The sequence below is a fragment of the Micromys minutus genome, assembly GCF_963924665.1.
Source record: "Micromys minutus genome assembly, chromosome: X".
Lineage (NCBI taxonomy): Eukaryota > Metazoa > Chordata > Mammalia > Rodentia > Muridae > Micromys > Micromys minutus.
Window position 1 is genome coordinate 56952131 of NC_137970.1, and position 22425 is coordinate 56974555.

The 22425-nt window shown below is 32.8% G+C and overlaps 1 protein-coding gene across 1 annotated transcript in view; it reads left to right on the top strand.

Moving 5' to 3' along the window:
- LOC308414969 (uncharacterized protein) overlaps positions 1–22425 on the top strand; it is a gene marked incomplete at both ends in the record, with an annotated part of 347470 nt that overhangs the window by 294423 nt on the left and 30622 nt on the right. The window contains 2 exons of the mRNA XM_080910119.1: positions 2788–2861; positions 5905–5976. Coding sequence (XP_080766245.1) covers positions 2788–2861; positions 5905–5976 — 146 coding nt within the window. The remainder of the gene's footprint in view (positions 1–2787; positions 2862–5904; positions 5977–22425) is intronic.

Consider the following 22425-nt stretch of genomic DNA (forward strand, 5'->3'; position numbering starts at 1 on the left):
CTTTTAAGTGGTAGGATCCTTTCCTTTAGATAAAAGTGAAATGAATCGGGTGCACTTATTTGGTTATAAAGCCCAACAAATATAATTTTACAGTATAGAATTGGCAAGCCCATTAGTTTTTTGGGGACATACTGACTATAAGATACTCATAAATTATTCCCAGTTTGCAGAGGGATCCAGATCTTTCATTTTTGCTTGAATGTTTACCTTAACATCCTGACATGTACAGTCAGGCTTCTTGATGCTATTACTGCTTTTTGGGTTCATAACTCACTTAAAATGCCCCCACTCCACACATACTGTGGGAAAAAATTTTAGAAGATAACCCTCACATTTTGATGTTGCTAAATCTAATACTTGCATACTCCATTTTACTTGGACTTTCCTCATTTTCATCCTGCCACAACTCTTTAACACATTTTCAAAATTGTCATATCTTCCAAGTGAGTTGTTTCAGTTACTCAGGAATCACCTCTAAGTTTTCTTATTTTTATGTATACCTTTCAATAAGAATTTTTTCTTGTATACACCCTCAATTTCTATATGTATACATGGTTCACACATATTTATATCTATACCCTAAATTTCTCTTCTTTCACTTAGGCCATATAATTCAATTATTTCTCCATTAGGCTATCTTAAGATTTTCCATATTCAGTATGTACAAAGCAAAATTCACTATTGTGCCATCCTTAAAATGATATCTTCGCTGCAGTTTTCTTTTAAGAAATTATCCTCAAACCTGTGCTATTTTGCTTCCTACAGTGTATCCATATCTACTTTAACTAAAATTATCCCCATTTGATTAAAGTATCTATCAAATTCATCATTTTCACTTTCTAGTCCAAGCCATTGTTAGCTGTCAAACAATTTCAATAGCCCTCAGTCTATCTTTTCCTGTGCACTTTAGCCTTTCTCTAATTTAGTTTACCACTCTAATCAGATCTTTTAAAATATAAATTTGTCATATTCGTACTATATCATCTCATCACATTTTAAAAAATGTTTCCTCTTTAATGAAATCCATCAACAACTTTCCATTATGACTCTTATGGGAGCAGGGGAGAAAGGGGATAACAACTGAAATGTAAATACAGAGAATAACCATAAAATAATAATAATAATAATAATAATAATAATAATGTCTTTAACATGAAATGTGAATCCTGTGTAACTCTTCTTTTATATCTTATACTAGCCATCCTGTAATTTTTACACCCCATATACTTGCCACTTCTATTTTCTCTGTTGTGCTGTACTCTATCCATTCATCGAATCTTTCCTGTGTCTTCGTTCTTGTTGTAATATTACATAATCTCAATTGTTAACTTAAGTAACAACCCACTCTTCCTTCAAGTCTCACTTCAATACATCATTTCTTTAGGAAAGCCATTCTTCACCCGACTCTACCTATTCAAATCTCAGATCACAGATTTGGCCCTTGTAATTCTACTTTACTCTATTTATATTGAGAATCTTCTCCTAGATCATAAACATTCACAAGTACTATATTTGTCTTACATGGTATTAACGTCACCAGTTTAGCAATTATCTTCAATATGCAGCACACTATATGTACTCAATGTATACTCATTTAATCAATGAGTATTTGTGATAGAGTTAACATAATGTAAAGAAGAGTTGTACGGTATTGGTCACATAATTATTTAATAAATATTATTTCTTATCATATTATCCTATTCCCCTTTTCTCAAATAATATGGAAGTTTTCTATTTTCAGATTTATGTTTTCAAGAGCAAATATGAAATACCAAGTGACTTCATATTCTGATGAAACATAATATTGAGGAAATTCTGAAGAAATTAAACAGAGAAAAAATAGTACATTCTATCTACTCTGTTTTGATTTTCATTTGAAAAATGTCTTCACAATTAATTTACTTGATATAAGATGAATAAATATCATGGAACCTTTATTAGTTGTTCTAAATCCAAGAGTTACTTTTTATCTGATCATTATCAAATATATCAATTTTGACTTTTAAATTCAAGATTACTAGGCTCATATTTTCTCAAATCTTTAATACTTACACTTTCGTTTTGTGAGTTAAAAATATTACAGCATATAATAATATGATCTCCCCCTTCAGCCTTAAAAAACTGTGACTCAGAAAAAAAAGTGACTTAGTTAACATGCACAGGTATATGATGACTAGAAATTAATATGTCCTATAAACCTGTGGAAAGGTGTTTAATTTTGTGTAAAATCATGGTCATGCCTTACAAATTTGATGAGCTGCTGATATGATATAAATACACAAGGAATAGATGATTATATTTCAAAATCCGCTTTGTGATGTTCATATGCTAAACAATTTCATCCTTAGATCTTTCACTGTTCGATGTTTTAGAAGCTTTGAAGTTGAAAATGATTGATACATGTAATCATCGTTCTGTGTGAGACAACTGAAGGTTTAGTAACATGCTAAATGCTGCTATAGCTGATTGCCTTGCTAGCCTTCTTTGATATATATTTTTGTCTGCTTTGCCTTAATGATGGCGAGAGCTGTTTGCATATTTTCAAATAATTCTGTATAATCATTAATTTAAGTCTGTTGTTGCCACCTCTAGTTTAATAAATGCATGATCCATTTGCTTTTCAGAAAGCTATTTCAAGTGCATGCTAAGCAAACAGCATTCTTTAATAAGCATTCTAGAAAAATGTTTGTTACAACACTGGTGAGCTATCTCTTGTATCTCCATTTCAAGTTGTAGTACTTTCTTAAGTCTTAATGCTTCTGCTTATATTTTTTCATTCTTTCCTAGGATACCAAGGCTGATGGTTTCATATACCTACCAGAATTCAGAATTGACTTAGCTCCACATTGCAGAAGAAACCAGTAAGTAATAATAGACTCTTAAATTCAGTGTTCAAATTAATACTCTAAAATAGAGCTATAACAGGAGTAGAGACTATACTTTTAAATTTGTCTTGTAGTTCATTCCCTGATTGTTCAGACTAATAGCATTTGAAGATTTTACTATGAGTAGAACTTAGAGTTGACAGATTCCATAGGATTAGCCTAATAGTTAAAATATTCTCGAGCTATGGTACCACTTTAATTCATTATTTACCTTCTTTTAACTATAAACTATTTTGAAATAAGAATATTTTATATAATGGTCATAATATATATTTATTTTCACAAATCTATCATAATGGTAATTGTATAAATCAATGCTGTACTCTCTGGCTATTATATAAGTGTTGTAAAATTAACAGTTTATAAGTATATCAGTACATAATTACATTAACTAATTATATGCTAATTAATGTAGCATTATTAGAAAATAATATATTCATTATATATATATATAATGCTATATAACTAGTCAGATAACTATTTAGAAATATTGAATAGGATACATTTTTACTATGTAAGTCAGAATATGAGTATAGAATATCGGGATTTACCAAAAATCAGAAGATATGAAGATACAGCTTTAAGACTCTGCATCTGTTCCCATAATTTACTGGATGAAGTCTCTCTGGTCTCTTCGATAATTCTGCCAGGCTCTTGTCCCAAAATAACCTGCAGGCAGGACAAACTGTATGTCAAAATTTTGTGGCTGCATTGTATTTCAGTCCTTCTACATGTGAGGCCTTGCCTAGCCATCAGCAGAAAACCAGTGTTAATTTAAAATAGGAAAAGAGTTAATCTCAAGCCCAAGCCACTTCTACCCTCAAATGAATGATTAAATTATAATGAGAATAAGCATATAAATATAAAACCATACGGATCCAGTCTCTGTAAAAAAAAACAAAAACAAAAAAAAAACAAAAAAAAAAACAAAAAAAAACCAAAAACATTTATATGTTGTTATCACATGTTCTCCAAACTTGATGTTTTGTTTCTCACTTTTATTATGTTTTTATATTATTTTCTGATTTTAATTTTGGAAAACACAAAATAATCCTTATAGTAACAAATAATTCATATTACAAGTATTTTTTTCTTAATTTGATAAGAATCCCTGAAGAAAGGGAACAAATACCCAACTCCAATATTTCTGGATTTGGTGCAGATGTTAATATGCCAAACAGCAAGATACTTCAAAGAAAATATTTACATTTTGGTACCTGGTATCTGTCTAGAAAATTGTCCATTTTCTCTAGATTTTCTAGTTTTGTTGAGTATAGGCTGTTGTAATAGGATCTGATGGTTTCTTGAATTTCCTCAATTTCTTTTTTTAAAGATTTATTTATTATATCTAAGTACACTGTAGCTGTCTTCAGACACACCAGAAGAGGGCATCAGATCTTATTACAGATAGTTATGAGCCACTATATGGTTGCTGGGATTTGAACTCAGTACCTCTGGAAGAACAGTTAGTGCTCTTAACTACTGAGCCATCTCTCTAGCCCCTTCAATTTCTATTGATATGCTCCCCTTTTATTTCTGATTTTTTTCAATTTGGATAACTTCTCTGAGCCCTTTGGTTAGTCTGGCTAGGGTTTTTTATCAATCTTATTGATTTTCTCAAAGAACCAGCTCTTGGTTTTGTTGATGCTTTGTATAGTTCTTTTTGACTCTATTTGGTTGATTTCATCTCTGAGTTTGATTTATTTCTTGCCATCTACTTTTCCTGGGTGTATCTCCTTCTTTTTGATCTACAGTTTTCAGCTGTGCTGTCAAGTTATTTGTTTATGCTCTCTCTAGTTTCTTTTTGGAGGACTACTTGACCTTTTCTTCATTGCTGCGTTTAATATTCTTTCTTTGATCTGTAGATTTTGTGTTTTGGCAAGATAATATTCTTTTCTTGTCCAGTCTAATTGTTATTCTATAAGCTCTCTGTATGCTTGTAGCCATTTCTTTATGTTTGAAATATTTTCTTCTTTGGTTTTGTTGAGAATATTTCCTGGGCCTTGGAGCCAGGACAATGTTGTAGTCTTTTGTCTTCTTCCTTCTTTCTATCTATCTATTTTTGCCAGTTCTAATAATATTTAAATACACGTAAAACTAGCATGCAAGCAAATGATGAGAGTTGGGATTATATTCATATATAAATGCTGGTAATATTAATAAGTAATTTAAGTAAAGTAAGATTCTCAGAAATTTTCTTTTTTTTTTCCAATAAGGCATAGTTTATATTATTGCTGAGTTGACAGTAGTATGCAAATGCTACCTTTCTTTCTGGATCACTATATAATATGTATGACGAATAAACAAGAGATAGATGGATGGATATAGATTATTTCCTAGGTACAGTTACATCATTTATTATTGACAAGACATAGATCAAAAGAAAGAAGATAGTCATACTTATTTATTTCTACATATCAATAGAAAAATACATACTGGGATTTAAAAGGACTATCTGAGAGAAATTTCATTATTCTTCAGAAGTATACAATCTGATTAATAACTCAGTTATTTTAAATCATCATAGTCCATCAGTTTGCTTAAAATCAATAGTTCCCTAATTCTTTTAAGAGCCAGAATATTATAAGAGTACCTGTTAAAGAAGCAGTGTCCTTGAGATTCAGTTGCTAGCATATTACCTTTGGCAAGCTATTTAAACCTTATACGCTTTATTTTATATATTTGTGTGATCTGGTTCTCAACCTTCCTAATGCTTAATATAGTACTTTATGTTTTGGCAATCCCCCAATCATAAAATTACCTTCATTCCTAATTTGTAACTGTAATTTTGCTACTATTATGAATCCTAATATAAATACTGTGCTTTCTAATAGTCTTAGATGAACCCTGAGAAAGGGACATTCAACCCACAATGGCTAAGCAACCCACGGTTGAAAGCCATTATATTAGATATTTTACTATATGGCTGCTTCAATATTTTCAGAGTACTATAGTACTAAATTTTCCAATCATTGTTAGAAAGAAAATGAATTCTCTGCTTTTTGCCTTTTTTCCATAGTGCTTTTCAAGCCACCCATGCAAGAATCAAGGATTTCTACTTTGCTGGTACATGCTTGGATGAGATGAATTAGTAAGTAGTTTATGTTAATTTATTCACTTAATGTATATTGAAGAACAGTTATGTTACAGGTATGTCCTTCAAACAAAGAAAATAATGTCAATGTAAAAATAAAAATATATATTTTATTTTTTATCCTATAGTGATTTAGTGTATTAGAAGGTCGTTGTGCCAGTGTGTGGAAATAAATTAGACTAGATAAGGCTTACAGGTAAAGTACATTGATACAATGAAATGTTTATAAACCATCAAGTAAATAATTAAACACATTCCCGAAATATATGATCATATAGAGAAGAAGCTGGGGGAAAAAGATTAAAGGCCTTACAGTGAACTAACTAAAAAGACTTACGTGGACTATAATAGCAATGAATTTGAAAACCAGTAGATATATTCAAGATACCTTTAGGAGGTTAAAAACAGCTCAGTTTTCTATGATATCAGAAAGTATAAAAATTGTAAAGGATGACTAGGTACCTGAAACATAAGCCAAGATAGATTTCATCATAATTTTTAATAATATGGGGAATAGTAGAAGGGCATCATGTTTCTGGGACAAGAGTTTTGTTTGAGATCATGTAGGGTATCTTCATATATTCTATGGAATTTAAAGTAGATAGTTCTCTTGAGTAGTACTCAAGAGTAAAAGATTCAAATGGAGATATAATTTGTGAATTATCTACAGTGATGAAAATATTTGAAGCCATAGGAATACATAAGAACAATCTGTACTGTGGTTCTCAAGACCAAAATATACTACAGATATTATTAAAACACACATTTCTGGGGGCCATATCTAACTCATACAATTCAATCATTTAACAATCCTCTGGGTAATAATGATGAGGATTTTGATGATTATAGGGCTCTGAGAAACACTGACCTATAAGGGGGACATAAGAAAGACAAGAGTGAAAAGGGACCTCTATACAATTGAACATTTAATAGTTGTGTATAACCTGTAAAATAAAATTTTCAGAAATATGGGCATAATTTTAATGATTCTAAACATGATTATTTTATAAACTCCTGATATTCTGTAGCAGAGACAGAATTATGCCCTTAAAGAAGAAAAAAACAAGGTTACACTTTCTAACCTAGGGCTTTTTACAACTAAAATTTATTTGCATTTGTGATATTGGTCTTAATTGGTGTTAATAAGTTAATATGTAAATATAGATACAAGCATAAATGCTCATTTACCTTATCCTAAATTATCTAAAAATATACCTAAATTTTAAAAACAAATGATTTTAATAAGTGATATCTAACATTTATCTTACTTGTTTTTTGTCTCATAACTTTTTTTAAAAAAAGAGAGATACATATATAGATTTTTAAAGGCATTTTGGCATAATGCTATATGGATATATTTTTGTCAGTTCTTAATTCTTTTAGAGGTTTAATAGCATGCACTGAAATCCCACTACTTACCATAAGCATAAACTGCATGTAGGACAGCATGTAACATGGAAACAGTCCTTTTTCTCAATGTAAAATTAAAAATTAAAATACCTTTAGATACGTTATACAGTAGTTTCATTCACCATTCATCAATCACAATGCTTTTACTGTCATTTACAACTACAGAACAGATAAGATATTCCATGTACTATTATTGGTACATTTGAAAATATTTGAAGATTGGCTGAAAGCAACTTTCTTTATTAAAGTGGTTGTTCACCTACCTTTTGCAAAATAATATTATTTTGCATAATGAAAAAATATGGTTATTTGGTTACTTTTACATTAATTTGTTAGATTTTTGTAAGACTTCACAATACAATTGATAAATCATTTCGTACTTATCTCCATTAATCTGTTGTCCATGAATTGACTATATCTCTGTGCCACATATTAGTTGAAAATTTATTATTCTTTCAAGTATATCTTAAATCCATATATATTAAACACTATGTCCATAGAAGTAGGTGGATGCAATTTATCATTGTAACAAACATATTCATGTAAATAAAATATGCTCTGTTAGACAAATTTTAAAAAGTTTTTTGGTATTATAAACTATATCCTACAAATTTTAACATGAGTTGACTAACATTAACAATGAATGCTTCGCTATAGCAGGCTCTGTATTCATGTTTAATTAAAATTAAATTAAATTACCCTTAATTTCAAAGAACATATTGCTAACATTTGTATTCAATATGCCAGAAGGAAGGGTTGTTCTTCCCTTAGTGAGCTTATTATATTCCCAATCTCAATTTTAATTATGTTGAATTTAATACTGGTACATTGCTACTGTCTATAATTTATGCCTTAGAGACACAAGCACAACTTTCTTATTGTCTGGAGGATAAAATAACCTCCTTCTTGATAGTACTTAAGTAATGATTTGTTATAAGAAGAAAATAAAATTTTAACAATTATCAGAGACGTTACGTGAGCTTTCCCAGAAAAGGGAATTCTAATTAGAATAGCTAGAATCCTGAAAAGGCACCAAAAATATATATGAACAATAAGTGTATTTTATGCTGTAGAAAGTAAGAGAAGATTGGCATTTGGGAGAAAATAGGGAATAAGGGCAGTGTTTAAGCATAATTATGCCTGTTGGCCTCTTGTCTTCATGAAGAAGTTGTGGTACTTTAAAAGAGTTAAATTCATTACATGTTCAGTAAATGTCTTTACAAAAGAGTTAAAATGTGTTATTAGATACAAAATGACTAGCAGAAACAAATATCAGACATTTGGTTGCTTAAATAACATGAAAACAATTCAACTGTTTCAAAGCAAAAGTGTTTTAACCCTGGCAATTAACATGTGACTTGTTCTCCTTACCTTTTAATGTTCAAGAGCAGTCTAAGTGAATGTATTCCATGGCATTCTCTCCATAACAATTTTTCTAGTCTAGAAATGCTAAAGAGTACCCTGTGATGAATCTTTGTTGGTTAAATTTGGAATATTCAAATGACTATGTCATAATGTGCACTAAGAACCTGGAAATCTTCATAAATGTTGCAAGAATTGTATGTAATGTAAAAATTTAACAATTATTATTTATTGAGAAAGAAGTAATTAAAGCCAGCCTATAATTATTTTTATTTTCAGTATTTACTACTATTTTTCTCTCAAAATCATAGAATGTGATATTATTTAAAAAGTGAATGAAACGACACATATATTATTTCAATTATGATGAATATTTGTCTACATTGAAATATAATTGACTTCAAATATACACATGGAAAATGAAAATTAAAGCATTGAAAGTCATATATCGCTATTCCACCCTTAACTCATCCTATGTCGTCTGCTATCTAAAGCTAAGTAGCATGGAGCCTTGATAGTACTTGAATGAGAAGCAGTTTTAACAAATATTTAAGTACTTTTCCTTTTTATTAGTGAAAGAGATAGCATGCTTTGAAAACAGAAGAAACAATAACTAAAATGTCATCTAAGTCAGTATAGGTTCACTGATCTAAGTTGTGATATAATATCTAATATCAAAAACTTCTAATATAAATTTAATTTTGCATTAATGTGAAATCATATTTTGGGTAATATTAGACACATAGACAAAAAGAGTGACCTACATTAATATAATATTTACTGACCAACTAAATTCTAATTTTTATATATAAATTAAGTGACAAAAATATTGTAAGTGGTCTGGTAACACAAAGCTATAATCCCAATACTTCTCAGGCAGTATATTCTCAAGGGCACCTCAGCTACATTGTGAGCTTTTGTGTTAAAATACTTATTTTAAATTGACTAAATGTATTCGTATACTTTTATGCAAAAATGCTTAAAATTTGTACATTCATCTTTGTTTTTTAAAATAAAGTGGTTAAAAAAATTTAAAAAATCAACTAATCCATTTTGTTAGTATAAAAAATTAATATATGTATTAGTTTTAGTAACCAAATGCCAAAGTAAAGATCCATCAGTAGAGTTTTTCAACTTGATGAAAATAGTTGTCAATATGAGAAGTGGCCTTAGGTCTAGGGAGTGCACATTTTCCCAATGTAGTGGAATGCCAAAGTGATGAGTTGACAGTGGGCGGTTGGGAGTGAGAGCACTTTCTTTTTTTTTTATTTTGCATAAAATTAACATGTTGATTTTTCTACAAACCCATAGGTTACAGATTAATTTACATAAACCTGACATTCAGGAAGCTCAACCTTTACCTTGTCAAAGAAAATAAAATAAAGTCGGGACAATCAGTATATTTAAAGCATCAGAAAATAAGATAGGCAACGGGTGAAACTTCTTATTGTTAATTGTTAATAGGCACAAAATCTTATTTTTCTTTATACTTTTTTTTTGTTTTGAATGTTCCAGTCTTCCAAGTCAGACAATTATTACAGTGAAGTATTGAAACCCATCTTTTTCTGCCCCAATTACAATCATAAAACTTTATCTCAGTCTTTGCAATTCTTAATACAAGCTTTGATAAGCATTTATTATTTTTGAGAGCACTTTCTTGAAGACAAGTGGAAGGTGATGGGAGTAGGGTTGGGCAAGGGAATAACATTTGAAATGTAAATACAGATTATGTAATGAAAATAAAATAAAATATAAGGTTGTAACTTAAATATATGTTATGCAATTGAAATGGTAACCAAAAAGTAAACATCTTTAGACATATAGAAAAGGAATAAATAGATGTCACAGAATGTAATTATAACAAAGTGAATGAAATTCAGAAGAAAGTAGGAAGAGAGGAACAAGACCCACAATACCTGGAGGAAAATAAAACAATTAGATGTTAATAGTGAGTCCTTTGATATCAGTAATTACATTTAAATGGAATGCATTATATAGTGAAAAAACAGATCATCTCAATTTATTTTTTAAAAAATAAGAGATTTAAACCATGTTATATAAGTGCATATAGAAAATGAAAGGAAGAAAAATTTTCCTTGAAAATAGAAGTTGTTTTGGGGCCGTATATATCACCGTGGTAGAAAATGGAAACTAATTGAGAACACAAATGCCCAAATTTAATCAGAAAAAAATATGGACTTTAGTCAATAGTTTCTTTTAAAAAATAAAAGCAAGATGAAGACATTTGTTGTCAATGTTGGTGATATGAAGTATATCCCATGATCTACATGATGAAAAGAACATGCTGACTCACAAATATGCATGTTTTCCTCTGATCTATATATGCATACATATGTCATGTGTACTAAACAGGCATGAAAACATGTAAACACAAACAAATGCAAATATATAAAAATAAACAGAAACACACATTCTTAAGTAATCATGGGAAATTCTCTAGGTTAGATCACTAAGTTAGTCATTAAAAAGGTTCAGTATTTTAAAAGGATTAAATATTTTAAAGTATCTTTTCTTTGTTTTAATTAGACAACTATAGTTTTAAAAAGATATAAATGTACAGATTTTAAAATCAATTTTGCATAAAAGTATATGAATACATTTTTGTTAGCACTTGATTTTTTTAAACGTTTGACAGTGTGCATTAAGATCTTACTAGATACAATGAGCATAAAGTACATGTAAAAAAAGATGTAACCTGGAAATAGTCAAAGTTTTCTTGGTGTGTAAAGATTAAGCATAATGATTTTTCATCCTTTTTTGGCCTTTGTTTTTCTTGAACTTCATATAGTCTGTAAGTTTTTTCGGGGGGGGGGGGGTGATTCAGAGTCTTCTGGGGTTAGTATCCAATTATCTGTGACCGTAAATTATGTCTGTTCTTTTGTTACTGGGTTATCACACTCAGGATGATATTCTCTAGATGCATTCATTTTCTTAATAATTTCATAAAGTTATTGTTTCTGATGGCTGAGTAGTACTCCATTTTGTAAATATACCACAATTTTTGTATCCATTCATCTACTGAAGGATATCTGGGTTCTTTCCAGCTTCTGGCTATTATAAATAGGGCTGCTATGAACATTGTGATGCATGTGTCTTTGCTGTATGTTGGAGAGTCTCTGGGGTATATGCCCAGAAGTGGAATAACTGGGTCTTGAGGTAGTACTATGTCAAATTTTCTGAGGAATCAACAGACTGATTTCCAGAGTGGTTGTACCAGTTTATAACCCCACCAAGAGTGGAGAAGTGTTCCTCTTTCCTCCACATCCTTGCCAGCATCTGCTGTCATCTGAATTTTTTATCTTGCCTTTTCTGACTGGTGTGAGGTGGAATCTCAGGGTTGTTTTGTTTTGCATTTCCCTGATGGCTAATGATATTGAGCACTTCCTTATATGTTTCTCAGCCATTCAATATTCCTCAATTGAGAACTTTTTGTTTAGCACTATACCCCATTTTTTAATAGGGTTGTTTGGTGCTCTGGTGTCTAGCTTTTTGAGTTCTCTGTATACCTTGGATATTGGGCCTCTATCAAATGTGGGGTTGGTAAACATCTTTTCCCAATCTGTTGGCTGTCTTTTTTTTTCTTGACAGTGTCCTTAGCCTTTGAGAAACTTTTCAATCTTATTGAGTCCCATTTGTCGATCTTTGACACCAGCCATTGGTGTTCTGTTCAGGAAATTTTCTCCTGTGCTTATGTGTTCTAATGTTTTCCCTACTTTCTCTTCTAATAGTTTCAGTGTACCTGGTTTAATGTGGAGATATTTGATCCATTTGCATGTGAGCTTTGTACAAGGAGATAAGATTCTTCTGCATGCTAAGTGCCAGTTGGACCAACAACACTATTTGAAGAGGCTGTCCTTTTTCCATTTAATGTTTACAGCTCCTTTGTCAAAAGTCTAGTGATCCTTCCAATCCATGAGCAAGGGAGCTCTTTCCACTTTCTGAGATCTTCCTAGATTTTCTTCTTCAGAGATTTGAATTTCTTGTCATTCAGGTCCTTCACTGGCTTCATTAGAGTCACACCAAGGTATTTCATATTGTTTGTGACTATTGTGAAGGGTATCTTTTCCCCAATTTCTTTCACCATGTTTGGCCTTTAAGTAGAGGAAGGCTACTGATTTGCTTGAGTTAATTTTTTATCCAGCCACTTTGCTGAACTTGTTTATCAGCTGTAGAATTTCTCCTGTGGAATTTTTGGAGATGAAAATCCTTTCATTTCCTTTTTCTGTCTAATTACTCCGGCGAGGACCTCAAGTACTATGTTGAATAGTTAGGGGTAAAGTGGGCAGCCTTGTCTACTCCCTGATTTTAGTGGGATTGCTTCAAGTTTCTCACTCTTAAGTTTTATGTGGGTTGTGGGTTTGCTATATATTGCTGTTATTATGTTGAATTATGGGCCTTGGATTCGTGTTCTTTCCAAGACTTGTATCATAAAGGAGTGTTGAATTTTGTCAAATACTTTCACAGCATCTAGTGAGATGGTCATGTGCTTTTTTTTTTCTTTAAGTTTGCTTATATGTTGGATTACATTGATTAATTTCATCCCAGGGATGAAGCTTGCTTGATCATGGTGAATGATCATTTTAATGTGTTCTTGGATTTTGTTTGCAAGAATTTTGTTGAAAAAAATTTTGCGTCAATGTGCATCAGTGAGATTTGTCTGAAGTTCTTGTTCCTTGTAGGGTTTTTGTGTGGTTTAGGAATGAGGGTTATTTTGGCCTCGAAAAATGAGTTAGGTTGTGTCCCATCTGATGCTATTCTGTGGAATAGCTTGGACAGTATTGGTATTGTCGTCAATAAATGTCTGATAGAATTCTGTACTGAATCCATCCGGTTCTGGGTTTTTTGTTTTTTAATTTGGGGGGCGTTTGATGAATGCTTCTATTTCTTTATGTTTTATGGGCTTGTTTAGATGGTTTATTTGGTCATGATTTAAGTTGGGTGCATGGTATCAGTCTAGAAATTTATCTATTTCCTCCATATTTTCCAGTTGTGTTGAGTATAGGCTTTTGTAGTAGGATCTGAGGATTTCTTCAATTTCCTTGGTTTCTATTGTTTCGTCTCCCGTTTTATTTCTGATTTTGTTAATTTGGATACTCTTTCTTTGCCCTCTAGTTAGTCTGGCTAAGGGGTTTATCATTCTTGTTAATTTTCTCAAAGAACCAGGTCTTGATTTTGTTGATTCTTTGAATGGTTCTCCTTGTTTCTGTTTGGTCAGTTTCTGCTAAGAGTTTGATTATTTCTTGCTGTCTACTCCTCTTGGCTGTATCTCCTTCCTTTTGTTCTAGAGCTTTCAACTGTGCTGTCAGGTTGCTACTGTATGCTCTCTCCAGTTTCTTTTTTGAAGCACTCAGAGCTATGAATATTCCTCTCAGTACTGCTTTCATTGCATCCCATAGGTTTGGGTATATTGTGCTTTCGTATTCATTAAATTCTAGAAAATCCTTAATTTGTTTCTTTATTTCTTCTTTGACCATGATATCATGTAATGGAGCATTGTTTAGTTTCCATGTGTATATGGGCCTTTTGTTGTCTTTGTTGTTATTAAAGACCAGCCTTAGACCATGGTTATCTAATAGGATGCATGAGAGTATTTCAATCTTCTTATATCTATTGAGGCTTATTTTGTGACAGATTATATGGTCAATTTTGGAGAAGGTGCCGTGAGGTACTGAGAAGAAGGTGTATTCTTTTACTTTAGGATGATAGGTTCTGTAGATATCTATTAATTCCAATTAGTTCATAACCTCTCCTACTTTCACTGTGTCCTTGTTCAGTTTCTGTTTCTATGATCTGTCCATTGATGAGAGTGGGGTGTTGAGGTCTCCCACTATTATTGTGTGTGGTGCAATGTAGTTTTTGAGCTTTAGTATGGTTTCTTTTATGAATATGGTTGCTCTTGTATTTGAAGCATATATGTTAAGGATTGAGAGTTCCTCCTGATAAATTTTCCCTATAATGAGTAAAAAGTATCCATTTTGGTTGAAAATCTACTTTATTTGATATTAGAATTGCTACTCCAGCTTGCTTCTTGGGGCTGTTTTCTTGGAAGGTTTTTTTTTTTCCCAACCTTTTACTCTGAGATAGTGTCTGTCTTTGTCTCTGAAAAGAGTTTCCTGTATGCAGCAAAATGATGGATTCTGTTTATGTATCCAGTCTGATAGCCTATGTCTTTTTATTGGGGAATTGAGTCCATTTATGTTAACAGATATTAAGGAATAGTGTTTGCTGTTTCCTGCTCTTTTTGCTTTTAGAGGTAGAATTGTGCCTGAGTGTCTTTCTTCTTTTGGCTTTTTGCTTAGGTATTTTCTTTTTTTTCCTAGGATGTAGTTTCCCTCCTTGAATTGGCTTTTCTACCTATAATTCGTTGTAGTGCTATATTTGTGTTCAGATATTGTGTAAATTTAGTTTTATCTTATAATATCTTGATCTGTTCATCTATGGTGATTGGGAGTTTTCCTGGGTATAGCAGCTTGGGCTGACACTTGTGCTCTCTTAGGGTCTGCATGATGTCTGTCAAGGATCTTCTACCTTTCATAGTCTATGTTGAGAAGTCAGGTGTGATTCTGATTGCTCTGCATTTATATGTTACATGACCATTTTTCCTTACTGATTTTGGTGTTCTTTCTTTGCTTTGGGCACTTGGTGTTTTGACTATTGTGTGTCAGAAAGAATTTCTTTTCTGGTCCACTGTATTTGGAGTTCTGTAGGCTTCTTTTATCCTCATGGTCATCTCATTCTTAAGAGTAGGGAATGTTTCTTCTATGATTTTGTTGAAGATATTTACTGTGCCTCTTAGTTGATATTCTTTGCCCTCTTCTATTTCTATTATCCTTAGGTTTGGTCTTCTCATTGTGTCCTTGATCTCCTAGATATTTTGGGTTAGGGGGCATTTTGGCTTTCTCATCTTGTCTGTTTTGTCTATGTTTTCAATGTTGTCTTAACCCCCGAGATTTTCTCTTCCATCTCTTATAGTCCGTTGGAGATGCTTGCATCTGTGACTCCTGATTTCTTTTTTAGGTTTTCTACCTCCAGGGTTGTCTCTTTTAGTGTTTTCTTTATTGTGTCAATTTCCGTTTTAAATTCCTTCTTCAGTTCCTTCATCTCTTTGATTCTGTTTTCCTCTAGTTCTTTGATTTCTTTGAGTTTTTTCTTGTTCCCTCTTCAAAAGCTTCTATTTCTTTATGCTTTTCCTTGCGTTCTTGTTTAAAGATCTCCATCATCATCTTGAGGTATGATTTCAGGTCTGAGTCTTCTCTTTCTGGAGTGTTTGGCATTCCAATGTTTGCTGTGATGGGAGAGTTGGTTTTTGATGTTGCCAAGTTGTCTTGGTTTCCATTAGTTAAGTTCTTTCGATTTCCTCTTACCATTTTCTTGTCTGTGATTATATGTGATCATGTTGTTAGTGATTGGTTTCCGTCTCTCCAGAATACCTGGCCTTTGTCCCTCAATTTCCACTGTTTTATGTGACAAATGGCTTGAGCATTTCGTCCACACACAAGTGCCTTCCAGGTGGACCCGAGTCTCTATGGCAGAGTTCTTGCTCCCCTGGACCAACCGGAGGGGCATTGCTACCGCGTGCTAGGCCTAGCCCTCTCTGTGCCTGGCTACTTGCAGAGCAGTCTCACCAGTCCTAAATCCCTGGATCTCTGCTGTTCCAGGTTTCAAATTTCCTGAGCATTTGATCTGCATGCAAGGGCCTTCCAGTTGGAAGAGCAGAGCTCCTGCTCCCCTGAACCAGTGAGGGGGCCGCACTTTCTACGAGCTTGGATCAGACCTCTCTGTGCCCCGGCTACTTGCAGCGCAGTCTCACCAGGCCTGTGTCCCTGAATCTCTACTGTTCTTGGTGGCAAATGGCCTGAGCATTTGGTCTAAAGTATCTTTTCTTAACTAAAGATAAGAACAATAAAAATCCTTACAAATAATTAAGAACTTTAATTAATTTCATTTAAAAACTCTCAACATCGCAATTTATATGTCAATGTGCCTTTTAAATAAAAGTGTAGCAGAATTAAAACTTTGAAGTCAATATTGTTTTAAATTTGGCCATCCAAAATTTTTGTCTTAGTCGGGGTTTCTATTCCTGCACAAAACATCATGACCAAGAAGCAAGTTGGGGAGGAAAGGGTTTATTCAGCTTACACTTCTACATTGCTGTTTATTACCAATGAAAGTCAGGACTAAAACTCAAGCAGGTCAGGAAGCAGGAACTGATGCAGAGGTCATGAAGGGATGTCACTTACTGGCTTGCTTCTAGCCTAGGGATGGCACCACCCACAATGGGCTGAACCCTCCCCCCTTGATCACTAGTTGAGAAAATGCCTTAGAGCTGGATCTCATGGAGGAGTTTCCTCAACTGAGGATCCTTTCTCTGTGATAACTCCAGCTTGTGTCAAGTTTGCACAAAATCAACCAGTAAAATATTGTTTTAAATTTGGCCATCCACAAACCACTAAGTGTTACTTCACTCAGTGTCCTCAGTGTTTTCATCTCAATGGAGAAGGAGCATAGCATTTGAGACTAAAATTCTTAAAGTAGAATAAAGTAAATTCATTCAATACTCAAAAGCATTATTTTAAAAAACCAGTAATGGAATTATAAACTGAAAATTTCAAATGGTGTCTATTATCTGATAAAGTACACAGAAATATATGTCAATCAGAACTTTACAGATGACTATAGTAAACACACCTGTATTACAACTAAATATTGGGTTTTATTGTCCTTAAATCTGACTGAATTTACAAATCCCTAATGTATCAAAAATGCAGTATGTGATGTTTAAATGATTAATAATTGCTTACTTATTTTATAATAGGTAACACCATGATACCTAGGTAAGTTAACAAGCATATTAGACAAGAAAAAAGACAAGTCTGGAAGTTCTATATAGAAACTTTCTCAAGAGCATACATGTATAAAAGACAAACTGTTTTGATCACAGATTTTAGGCTTCATATATTGAGAACTCTTTATACTTTTGCTCTCCAGTGAGTATAAGTCAAATTCAACCTTATTTAAGTTCTGTCAGGTGGGAATAGAAGTTAGAAACATAACTGAATTATTATTCCTAGTGTCTACGTTTCATGGTTTTCAAAATAAAACTTCCAACCCTCAATTATTTTATGAAAAATAAGCCACAAGTATTTTGAAATTAAACTATACTATAAAACAACACATGAATAGAAGTCAAAAGAAAAATTTAAAAATACTTTGATGTATAAAAATAAAGAATATAAAATATACCAACAACTTATGAGATACAACAAAAGCAGGGCTAAGAAGGAAATTATAACCATAAATACTGTGGTATTTTGTTTAGTGATGCTATAATAAAACCCATACCCAAAAGCAGCTTGGCAAAACAAGTGTTTATTTGGCTTACATTGGCCCACCAGTGACAAGAGAAATCAGAGCACTAACTCAAGGCTAGAATGTAGAGACAGGAAGAGGAATAGAAACCATAGAGTAAAACTGGCTTGCTCCTCATAAATAGCTCAGAGTGTTTACTATCTACTCCAGAACCGCCAGCCTAGAATGCACCTTCTACATTATTTATATTGAGGTTTCTTTAACTTCAGCAATGTGAAAAATACCCATATAATTATGCCAAATAAATACTTTAAAATTATCCTAGTTTAGTAGACACCAAAATCACCTATGACAGTATCAGTTTCCCATGATGATGCATAACACACAAGGAACAGAAAAGAATTTTCTTGATTTGATAAAAATAGCCATGAATGAAAATACATTTAACATCAGAATTCATCTTGAAATAAGGATTTCATTTTTTTATTGAATGAAGCACAAGACATTAAATTTAATAGGATATAAAACAGGATTAAATAACCCACACATTTTATCACCCAGGCACAGTGAAGAACCATACCTGTTAGGTTTAGCTCAAGAATAATATTCATAATTATGAAGATGGGCGCACAGGGTCCCCATGTATGCAGACAATACAAGCACAACACCTTAAGTGACCTTTACAGCCAAGGCACATGATTCTTTTTTTTATTTTTAATTTATTTATTTTATAAAATATTATTAAAGCTCATAAAATTTGTTGCATAATAATATATGATGAATACATGACTTTTTTCTAAGAAGGATTAAGGCATTATTTTGGCCTTCCTTCTTTTTGAGCTTCATAAAGTCTGTGAGTTGTTTCTTGGGTATTCAGAGCTTTCTGAGGCTAGGATCCAATTACCAGTGACTGCATACCATGTGTGCTCTTTTGTGACTGGGTTCCCTCACTCAGATGATAGTCTCTAGTTCCATCCATTTGCCTTGGAATTTGCTAAAGTCATTATTTCTAATAGCTGAGTAGTACTCTATTGTGTAAATGTACCACTCTTTCTGTATCCATTCATCTACTGAAGGACATCTGGGTTCTTTCCAGCTTCTGGTATTATAAGTAAGGCAGCTATGAACATGGCGGAGCATGTGTTTTTTTGTGATATGTTGGAGCATCATTGGGGTATATGCCCAGAAGTGTAATAGCTGGGTGGTCAATTTTCTCAGGAACCACCAGACTAATTTCCAGTACCTAAGGAAATGTTCAGCATCCCTAGTCATCAGGGAAATGCAAATCAGAACAACCCTGAGATTCCACCTCACACCAGTCAGAATGGCTAAGATCAAAAACTCAGATAACATCAGATGCTGGTGAGGATGTGAAGAAAAATGAACATTCCTACACAGTTGGTGGGGTTGTAAGCACTTGAGATTTGTACAAGGAGACAAGAAAGGATCTATTTTCATTCTTATGCATGCTGACTGCCAGTTGAGCCAACACCATTTGTTGAAGAGGCTGTCCTTTTTCCATTGAATGTTTACAGCTCCTTTGTTAAAAATCAAGTGACCATATGTGTGAGGGTTCATTTCTGGATCTTCTATTCTATTCCATTGATCCACATGCCTATTTCTGTACCAGTACCATGCAGTTTTTAGCACAATTGCTTTGTAATATAGCTTGAGGTCAGGGATGGAGATTCCCTAAGAAGTTTTCTTGTTGTTGAGAATAGATTTTGCTGTTCTAGGTCTTTTGTTATTCCAGGTGAATTTGCAAATTGTTCTTTGCAACTCTATCAAGAAATGATGGGGATTTCATGGAATTTGTAGATTACCTTTGGTAAGATGACCAAATTTACAATGTTGATCGTTCCAATCCATGTGAATGGGAGATATTTTCAACTTCTGAGATCTTTGGCAATTTCCTTCTTCAGAGATTTAAAGTTCTTGTCAAACAGGTCCTTCACTTGCTTAGTTAGGGTCACACCAAGGTATTTCATGTTGTTTGTGACTATTGTGAAGGGATTCTTTTCCCTAATTTTTTTCTCAACATGTTTATCCTTTGAGTATAGGAAGCCTCCTTAATTGTTTGAGTTAATTTTATATCTAGCCACTATGGTGAAGTTTTTTTTTTTTTTTTTTTTTTCAGCTGTAAAAGTTCACTAGTGGAGTTTTTGGGATCACTTAAATGATACTATCATGTCATCAGCAAATAGTGATATTTTGACTTTTTTCTTTCAGATTTGTATCCCTTTGACTTTCTTTTGTTGTGTAATTGCTCTGGCCAGGACTTCCGGTACTATATTGAATAGGTAGGGGGAGAGTGGGCAGCCTTGTCTAGTCTCTGATTTTAGTGAGATTGCTTCAAGTTTCTTAGTATTCAGTTTGATGTTGGCTACTGGTGTAGTATATATTGTTTTTACTATGTTTAGGTATGGCCTTGGATTCCTGCTCTTTCTAAGACTTTTAATCTGAGGTGTGTTAAATTTTGTCATATGCTTTGTCAGCATCTAGTGAGATGATCATGTGGGTTTTTTTTTTTTAATTTGTTTGTATGTTTGGTTAAATTGATTGATTTCAGTATATTGACCTATCCCCGCATCCCTAGGATGAAGCCTATTTGTTCATGGTGAATGATCATTTTGATGTGTTCTTGGATTCAGTTTCCAAGAATTTTATTGTGTATTTTTCCATTGATGTTCATGAGAGAAATTTGTCAGAAGATCGCTTTGGTTTTTTTATAGGGACTTTCTATGGTTTATGTATCAGCATAATTGTGGCTTCAGAAAATGAATTGGATAGAGTTCCCTCTGTCTCTATTTTGTGGAATAGTTTGGAGAGTATTTGTATTAAGTCTTCTGTGAAAGTCTGATAGAATTCTGCACTGAACCCATCTGATGCTAAGCTTTTTTTTTTTTTTTTTTTTTTTTTTCTTGGTTCCGGAGGCTTTTGATGACTGCTTCTATTTCTTTATGTGTTATGGGATTATTTAGATAGTTTACCTGGTTATGATTTAACTTTGGTGTCTGATATCTGTTTAGAAATTTGTCATTTTTTTTCTAAATTTTTCATTTTTGTTGATTCTAAGCTTTTGTAGTAGGGACTGATGATTTCTTGAATTTCCTGTTTCAGTTGTTATGTCTCCCCTTTCATTTATGATTTTGTTAATATGGATACTCTCTATTTCCCCTCTAGTTAGTCTGGCTAAGGGTTTATCAATCTTGTTGATTTTCTCAAAAACCAGCTCCTGGTTTTGTTGATTCCTTGTATAGATCTTTTTGTTTCTACTTGGTCGATTTATGCTCTGAATTTCATCATTTCCTGCCATCTACTTCTCTTGGGATATCTACTTTTTTTGGTCTAGAGCTTTTAGCTATGTGGTCAAGCTGCTAGTGTATGCTCTCTCCAGTTTCTTTTTGGAGGCACTCAGAGCTATGAGTTTTCCTCTTGGTACTGCTTTCATTGCACTCCATTGATTTCATTTTCATTAAATTCTAAAAAATCCTAAATTCTTTGCTTTGTTTCTTCGTTGACCATGTTATTGCTGGGTAGCACATTATTCAGCTTCCATGTGCATATGGGCTTTTGGTTGTCTCTATTGTTATTAAAGACCAGCCTTAATCCATGGTGATTTGATAGAATGCAGTGGAGTATTTCAATCTTGTTTTGTGAATGACTATATGGTCAGTTTTGGAGAACATCCTGTGAGGTGCTGAGAAGAAGTTATGTTCTTTTCTTTTAGGATGAAATTTTATGTAGATTACTATTAATTCCAATTGGTTCATAACCTCTGCTTGTTTCACTGTGTCTCTGTTCAGTTTATGCTTCCATGGTCTGTCCATTTATAAGAGTGGGGTATTGAAGTCACCTATTATTATTATATGTGGTGCAATATATGCTTTGAGCTTTATTAGGGTTTCTTTTTATAAATGTGGGTGCTCTTGCATTTGGAGTATAAATGTTCAGGTTTTAGAGTTCATCTTGATAGATTATTTTTTATGTGATGAGTAAAAAGTGTCCTTCCTTATCTTTTTTGATAACTTTTGATTGAAAATCTGTTTTATTTGATATTAAAATAGCTACTCCAGCTTGTTTCCTGGGCCTATTTGCTCAAAAAAGTTTTTCCAATCTTTTACTCTGAGTTAGTGTCTGTTTTTTCTCTGAGATGAGTTTCCTTTTTGCATCAAAATGTTGAATCTGTTTCTCTATCCAGTCTGATAGTCCATGTCTCTTTATTTGGGAATTGAGTCCATTGATGTTAACAGATATCAAGGAATAGTTATTGTTTTTCCTGTTATTTTTGTTGTTTGAGGTAGAATTTTTTGTGTGTTTTTCTTCTTTTGGTTTTATTGAGTC